Genomic DNA, 8,634 nt, shown 5'->3' with positions numbered 1-8,634 from the left:
ATTATCGATTTATGTCGCGAGTTCAACCGGGAGTCTTCTTTTATCACTTTCATCAAAATCATACGGGTACAACTCGACTAATCGTAATATTTTTGGAATTGAAAATGACCGAAAATTATCACAAGGAGTCAAACAACTTAACAAAACAAGTAAGTCGGATGTTACCTCGTTAAAACGGTCCCCAAACTCTTGGATTTGCAAATCTAGAACCGCACTGAAGCAATCATACTCATAATAGTGGCGATTTTTCATGTTTGTTTTTTTTTCTTGGCGTTAGTATGTTAATGTAGTCATCATCGATCGAAAGGACGAAGTGAGGCAGCAGAGGCGGTCAAAAAAATAAATTTTAGAAGTTAGAATTGGATTTTGGGCTAATAATTTAGTAGGGTTTGAATTGGGTTTTGGGCTTAAAAGTTGGATTAGATATTGGACTAATGGACTTGTTAATATTAAAGTCAAATTTAATAGAAAACTTGTTAATATAACGTTTATATAATTATATTTATAAAATTGTCATTGTATTTTTTGTTAGGGTTAGTCTCAAAATCTCATGGGGGTCGTCTTAAAATTATACAGGGCACGACTTCAAAGTTTCACAGGGGGTCGGTGCTAAAATTTAATAGGGGTCGGTTGGAAATTTTTCGGTATATTAACAATAATTTTTTTTTTTCACACGGGACGGGGGACACCCCTCCCTTGTAAGTGGCTATGCCCCTGCCCAAAACATAACTGAGCAGGCCCAAATCCTTCATTGCAAATTCTTTTGCAAGACGAGACATACGACGAACTCGTAGTGTGTCCGATGATGAAGTGAGGATAATATCATCCACATAAATAAGAAGATATGTCGTGTCCGAACCATGACTATAAGTGAAAAGAGAATTGTCACATCGGCTTTGTGTGAATCCCAACGTGGTGACAAAATCGGTAAACCGTTGGTACCAGGCGCGATGTGCTTGTTTTAGGTCGTAGAGGGACCTATTTAGACGACACAAAGTTGAGCAAGTAATCACGGTTTCTGCATAAACATAATAAAAAGACAATTCCTTGTGATAAACATGAACTACTACAACTAGCATAAACAATAATATAAAAATGTCAAATCCTCTCATTCCAAACAGGTCGAGTTACTAAAGAGGCGTCTGATCATATTAATGAGGATGAGGATAAATGTAACATCCTAGGCAAATCCCACATCGGTCGTGGACAAGAGAGATCTTTGGTTCGTAAGTAAATGTCCTGCTTCTTAAATCACTGATGCGTTTTGGGCTTAATGGTAGTGGACGAGAATAGAGTTCCACAGTTAAGCGTGCTCATATGAGAGTAGTAGCAGGATTGGTGACCTCCTAGGAAGTATCCACGTGGGCAACCAAAATCAAATTTGTGAAATGTTGGTGCGAGTGGCCGGATGTTACAGTCATGGAGGTTTGGTAGCTGCTCCTTTACCTTTTCTAAACATGCGGCCATTTTTGGATCTTTCACATCATATTTCCCATTGACTTGATTTGCCACCAGGAAGGAGCTGACACGAGCTCTGATTCCTTGGGCTTTTATTGTCTTGCTAAGAGAGCCTCATACTCAACCTCATTATTTGTGGTCAGGAAATCAAGCGAACCACGTATATGAACTCGATACCCTCCAAGCTAATGAGGATGAGTTCTGCCCCACTGCCTTCTTCATTTGAGGCTCCATCATAAGTTCCATACATGAATTAAGACTTTCTTGGCTGGAGAATGGCAAGTGTTCGTCCAGATACATAGATAGATAAAAAGATAGAGATAATTAATGAAAATTTTAAGATTCTATAGCCTAAAGTGTCCAAATATAAAAATGAAAAGCTTTAATAAAATAATAAAAATTGCATAACTCCCTAAACCTAATAAACAAAAATGAGACCTTACCCGAAGATATTTAACCCAAATACCAAATAGCAAATCCCCTGCTTACTCATAATAAAAATGGATGCAGAACATCAGCAGCAGGCGAGCAGTTCCTCGGACACTTGCCCCATATGCCTTTCACCCATTCTCATTCTTCAACAATCTTACTTGGATCAATGTTTCCGTACGTATTCTCTATACAATTTCTTACTTTAATAATATTAACACACCAAACCATTTCTATTTAGGTTAGCCTATTGAATTTGACCTGATGATCACTTTCTTACCGTTTTGAATTCGATAGTGAATTTTGCATTATTATTATTATTATGTGATAATTACTATTAATTTTGCAGATAAGTTTTGCTACAACTGCATCCTGCAATGGGCCAAATTTGTTCCTAAGCATTCCCCTCAACAACCCGCCTTTGTAAAGTGTCCCCTTTGTAAGGTAAGGCATGTTTAACAACTTTCCTCCAATTATTCGGCTTCTGGTAGTTTAGATCGGTTATTCGGGTGCATCATCTTTTGTCCGATAACCGATCCATATCACAATCGGGATCCTTTTTGGTTACCGGGTTCATTGGTCGGGTTTGAACATATCTGTTAAGTTTAAAGATTTTTTGGTTTACACACTACACTTTTGGATTAAAAGATTTTATTTTTTAGAAAGTCAATAATTCATGACAAGAACATAACCCTCAATATTATTTGGATGGTTAATGTGTATTCGCGAATTCTTGATAGCATGCGAAAAGTTGAACCGTGCTATGTAGTTTGGGTTATTTGGGCTTTTGATGTTTAAAGGTCTAACCATACCCGACACCAGTAACAATTGGTTTAACTGGTTTTGTGGTATTCGGGTCATGTTAAATGGTACATGTGAAATCAGGTCGGGCGGAATACCAGTTAGTTAATAAGTGAAGTTGTTTATATTTTATCGGTGACTGTTTCGTAGGTTATTTTATTATTGGAATGTTATATGTAAACCAACTTTTTGATATCGGTTATCATGCAGACGAAAAGTTCATCGGTTATATACGAGTATGATGGAAATTCTTTTAAACAACATCTTATCAATCAGAATTCAGAAACTAGGTAAATTACGTTAATATTACTTTATTGTGTTCTTTGACTTTAAATTTGTGCGTTAAAGTTTGTAAGATTGCTTGCTCTGTTTGTTGTTTTTGTAGCGATTTCTTTACAAAAGCCCACAAGTACAGATTACAGTGCTACTATGTTGAGCCAGGTATTCTTGTTTGAGAATGATCGGGTCGGGTAACCGGTTAAAATAGTTTTGGATCAAAATGGATTGGGCTGACTATCAACATGTTTTTGTTTCTTTTTGTTGAGTTTTATAAATACTTGGGTTAAATAATGATTTTTATTAAAACAATGTTATTTAAATGTTAATATAACTTTTTTCATCGAAACAATTTGGACACTAATGGCTTTTGAATACAGCGTCCATGGGTGCGTTTGGGCTCAAACTGAACCAAAAACCGAACATGTAGTTTTTGAAAATCGTTCTGTTTCGGTTTTCACAATGCGGTTATCCAGTATTATCATTTGGGCCGAATGTAATGTCCCTAAATACGATTTGGGCCTAAACCTTTTTAGCTACACGATTTATTATTATTTTTTTATATATTAATCAACATTTAAAAATACATTATAATCCATAAATTTAATAACAAAGGTCGGTTTTCTCAAGTTCGGTTTGGGATTTTCTGTTTTTGATGCATGCAAACCTAAACCGAACTGGAATTTTTCTTTAAAAGAAAAACCAAAACCAAACTGTCGGTTTTGGGTTGGGTTCAGTTATTTCAGTTACGGGTCGGTTTATTTCGGTTTCATGCACACCCCACGTTAGATGATCTATGACCCATTTTACTTTTTCCATGCATGAGCTGATTTTAACATTTTACCCATTTGATCCGTTCCAAAGTAAAATCAACCTGAATTGACCCATTTTCATGTGGGTCAAAGTTCCACCTCTAATTGTTTAAATATCAACACCCAATACCCATAATGCCCATACATATTTCCTTCTATGCTTATTAATTTTGCGTATCAGGTAATTCAATTGGTGATATCAACATAACGCGTTATTGGAAGTCGTGTAAATACCGTCAACCAAACCAGTGGCTATGTAGTTGGGTTAGCAGAGAAATTCAAGCTTTGATTCAGGTTCACTTCATTATTTTATTTTATTTCATTTTTATGTTATTTATGCTTATTTAATATACTTATTAGTTTTTTTTTATTTTGGTAGGAGAATGACGTTGATATAATTGTGCATCACATTATTGGGGTTATCGATTCATGGAGAAAGTAGGGTCCCTTTTATTCATACCTATTTCCATCTTTATTTCTTTTACACCGTATAACAGTATAACTGGTACCCATGAATTTCAGAAACGAGCCAAAAGGGAGTAAAGTTTCATATGAGTTGAAACAAGAAGAGTTCAAGAGGATGGTAGCAGATGCTGCAAAACCTTTCTTAAGAGGGAGAACAGAACGGTTCGTGAACGAGTTGGAAATGTTTGTAGCTTCAGGATTGAATATTGAAGCTTATGATAAAATGTATATCAACCATTTGGGATTGAAAATTGCTGGGATAAACGATGACGGTGATGAAGAACTTGAAGAACGCGACCCCTTGATTCCATTGTTATCTTTTTCTGACGAGGATGTTGAGGAATCTGTTTGAATTCGATGGAAAAGGTACATGCTTTTCAGGTTTTTGTAGAATCCTTGCATTGATCTTTAATGAAATTGATGATAGAGAAGATGATTTTGCAGTTTATAATCGATTATATTATTTGTATAACCGAAACAAGTATTCTAAAGCCGATTGTTGTCTATTATAACTATATCTAATATAACGAAACAAGTGTTCTAAAGTCGATAACTTTGGTAAAAACCAAAGCATCGTATGTTTCCCACCTAATCTAGTAAACAATCACCAGGTCATGTGATTCCTAATCACATCCTTAGAACAATTTCGCTTTGATACAGCTTATTCTTTCTAACCTCTGCAACACTTGTTCAATGGACGGCCTATCTTTTGGTTCGGTTTGAGTACACTTTAGAATAAGTTTAGCATACTGATATATAGCTTCTGGTGGGTAGTCATCACCAAGACTCGGGTCTACTATATTCGTCAGCTTCTTTTTCTTGGGTAGCATTGGCCTCGCCCATTGCACAAGGTCTTGCTCATTTTTGGGCCGAGTTTTGTCAAAAACTCGTAGGCCTGTAAGAGTTTCCAACAACACCACTCCAAAAGCGTATATGTCATTCTTCCCATTCAAATAACCTGCATATGCCCCATGTTACCAATACAAGACATCAATTTAAAATCCTACATTATGGTATTTACAAGGCATTTAAATCACCTGTTGCCACATACTCTGGTGCTGCATACCCATATGTCCCCATTACCTGTGTAATAACATGTGTGTCGCCATTTATCGGACCATGTCTTGCGAGCCCGAAATCAGCAATTTTTGCATTGAAATCCTAGTAAAATAAATAAACAGAGGTTGAAATGATATTATAAAACAGCATGTATAACTATGTTAGCAGCATGTACCTTATCAAGCAGTATGTTAGAAGTTTTCAAATCACGGATTATGATTTGCTTCTCTCTATGCAGATAGGCAACGCCTTTAGCTGTTCCTATCATGATTTTGATTCGCGTTGGCCATGAAAGTTTTTCTCCCAGTCTTTCTGCATTTGTGAAAATCTTCCAAGTAAATGCCCATTTCATTACTGACATATATTATGTATATCAAGAGCGAGAAGTGCGTTTACCTTTCAGTATATACTTTTCTAGGTTCCCCTTAGGCATAAACTCATAGACTAGCAGTAGGTCCTTATCTTCTGAGCAGTATCCTAATAACTTGGTTACATTTGGATGACTCAATTCGCCTGAAAGTTTCACCTCTGTCTGCATCGACCATGATAAAAAGTAGAATTTATATCGTTGTTTATACACAGTTACACTCACACAACTATAATTACCTGCCATTCTTCTAATCCTTGGTAACCATCAGTATTGAGCTTCTTAACAGCGATAGGGATCCCCGAGCCAACCCTTGAGGGAACATATGTTTCTTGTTCAACCCAACCTTTGAAAACTTTTCCAAAAGCTCCCTCACCCACGACCATATCATCGCTAAAGTTCCTAGTGGCAAGTTTAAGTCCACCCAAACTGAATATTTTCAAACCAGAATCTGCAGCTTTAACTTCTTGGAAAGTATCAACATTTTCGGTTGGTGAGACTTCTTTGCTACAAAACTTACTCGAAAGATGCCATTTATTCTTACTTTTCTTTTTTCCGAGATTTTGCACACCCCCTTTCACTGCAAATAAGATCAAATACACTCATAGAAGTTAAGTTTATTACACATGCAAAGAAATAGGGAAAAAGACGGTGAGGTTACCAGGTTTGACAGGGGTTTTGACAAGCAACACATTTCGAAGCATTCTTGATAGTGTTATTATCTTTCCGGACTTGATGTAAGAATTTGAAAATACTAAAGAATCTCCTCTCTCTTGCACTACAAATGCAGCCTCAAGTGCTACTACCACCTCACCCATTGTCGGGCGGTCTTTGGGTCGAGTCTGTAGGCATTTATCTGCAGTTTCCACAAATGCTTTTAAGCTAGCAGGCATTATTTGAACCTTCACCCTTGAACTAGGGGTCAGCCCCATCAAACTAGGATCAATTATATGGTCGGATGTTCCTTCTCTGATAAACGGTTGGGCCCAACCGACTAGACCAAGATCATTGTCTCCGGGATTTGGATCAACGGCAGGCCTCCCGCATAATACTTCCAATAATACAACCCCAAATGAGTAAACATCTGATTTTCTTGTTAATCTCCGAGTCAAGAAATAGCTAGGATCAAAATACCCGAATGAACCTTTAACATCTGTGCTCACATGGGTGGACCCTTGGTCCATCTGGCTAATTTTGGACAATCCAAAATCACCCACCTTAGCTGCCATATTCCCATCCAAAAGTATATTTGAGCTTTTAACATCCCTGTGTATAATACGGTGGCGGACACCTGTGCCAGTATGAAGGTAATCCAATGCGTGTGCAGCCCCTATGCAAATCTTGAGGCGATCTACCCACGAAAGAGGAGACCCTTGACTTGATCCGTTGACTTTATACAAACGTTCTGCTAGGTTTCCACCTGATATATACTCGTACACAACCATCATCTCATCAAACTCATCACAGTATCCGATAAGAGAAACCAGATGGCTGTGTCGAAACCTGGAAAGCATCTTGACTTCTGTCCAAAACTCAGTGGCACCTTGTTTAGATCTAGAATCCAAACGCTTGATTGCAACCGTTGTTGCACCATCGTCAATGACACCTCTATATACCTTACCAAATCCTCCTTTGCCTATGACCATTGATTCATCAAAACTGTTTGTCGCCGTTTGCATCTCAGAAAGAAGAAACCGGCGGCATAGATGTTTGGTTGACAAATTAGATGGTGGTTTCTTATTCTCACCAAGACTTGTTTCGTGTACTTCTTTCAACTTATAAACGATAATATTGAGCAGAATCAATATGACTATCACGCTAGCAAATGCTTCGTGCATTCGTTCAAAAAGTGATAGCCTTGGAGTCAAAGAAGCCGAGGTGTCAACCCACCCAAGATTGCTACTGAAACAACAGCAATCATGATTTTGGATCGGTGGGTAACCGGTATCTGGAAAACTATTAGATGGCATGCATATTAAAATATGCAGGAACATCAAAAGACATCTTCTGCTGGAAACCAAATCTGTTACAGTTGACTATTCTTGTAAAATTTCTGCAATGAAAGACTCAAAATGTAAGTCTAAATGCCTGTATGAGTCAACAGCCATGAAGATGCGTGTGAAATTCAAAGTTCTGAATATGTGGGCTAAATATAATACAATATTATAATTGTTAGCTTGACAAAGTCTATGTGAGTGGTGACAAGCAAGTTAAATATATATGTTTATTAATATGTGAAATTCAAAGTCTTTCATGGGACTGACATTTCTGGCTCGTTAAATATTCATAACTAAACTCTCATTTCATTTACGTTACGGTGATAGGTGACGCAAGAGACAACAACTTTTACCAAAAATAAAAGGACAAAGTTTATGAAATTAAACATATCCTATTAGGTTCATGTTATTGATGTACCTATTGAACTTTGGGTAATAATTGTTGTAACTTTTTTTTAAACATAAGTAGTTTTTCTTGTTTTAGTGTCATTTTATTATCGCTGGATTTACTTAGAAACAAAAATAATATTATAACATATCAATTTGTTGGAAAATAACAATTGACACACATATAACAAAGAACAAGATAACTGTAAAATGCTTGTTTTTTTTATTAAACTAATAAACTTCATCATACATGAGTCATACTTATAATGATGAAAACATAAAATAAAAGGTCTTAACATAAATGAGAATCTGAAGTAACTTATTTAGGGGGTGTTTGGCCTAGTTTTTTTAGTTTTTTTTTTCTATAAAATAAGTCTAATTTGGTGTTTGGTTTAGTGTTTTAAGCTTAAGCTTATTAGCTTATATAGGCTAATTTGAAGATGGTTTTTTAGCTTATTTGAAAAAGCTTATTTGTGTAAGGATATAAGCATAGCCAAAAGATAAAAGCTATGCCAAACATCCCTTTAAGAAGGAAACCAAAAAGTGAACCAATAATACCTCTTTAACCACCGGAAATATATAT

The 8,634-nt window shown here is 36.4% G+C and overlaps 2 protein-coding genes across 2 annotated transcripts; one reads left to right on the top strand and one right to left on the bottom strand.

Annotated features, from left to right (window-relative positions):
• Window positions 1–1,958: 1,958 nt before the first annotated feature.
• LOC143580202 (uncharacterized) lies at window positions 1,959–4,892 on the top strand. Its single transcript, XM_077063297.1, has 7 exons — window positions 1,959–2,064; window positions 2,237–2,331; window positions 2,899–2,978; window positions 3,074–3,129; window positions 3,958–4,070; window positions 4,156–4,214; window positions 4,299–4,892. Exons 1-7 carry the CDS (start codon window positions 1,959–1,961, stop codon window positions 4,591–4,593), a joined length of 804 nt encoding a protein of 267 aa, XP_076919412.1. The 3' UTR covers window positions 4,594–4,892.
• LOC143580195 (uncharacterized) lies at window positions 4,673–7,695 on the bottom strand. Its single transcript, XM_077063289.1, has 7 exons — window positions 6,329–7,695; window positions 5,907–6,247; window positions 5,697–5,832; window positions 5,476–5,612; window positions 5,279–5,402; window positions 4,884–5,199; window positions 4,673–4,794 (listed from the first exon to the last, which is right to left on the bottom strand). Exons 1-7 carry the CDS (start codon window positions 7,659–7,661, stop codon window positions 4,782–4,784), a joined length of 2,400 nt encoding a protein of 799 aa, XP_076919404.1. The 5' UTR covers window positions 7,662–7,695; the 3' UTR covers window positions 4,673–4,781.
• Between the last annotated feature and the right edge of the window lie 939 nt (window positions 7,696–8,634).

Source organism: Bidens hawaiensis, unplaced genomic scaffold, assembly GCF_021521415.1.
Source record: "Bidens hawaiensis isolate Kalapana, Puna unplaced genomic scaffold, B.hawaiensis_p1.1 tig00030277_1, whole genome shotgun sequence".
Classification (NCBI taxonomy): Eukaryota; Viridiplantae; Streptophyta; class Magnoliopsida; order Asterales; family Asteraceae; genus Bidens; species Bidens hawaiensis.
The sequence above is the reverse complement of the archived record's forward strand: the minus strand, read 5'-3'. Positions and strand labels throughout refer to the sequence as shown.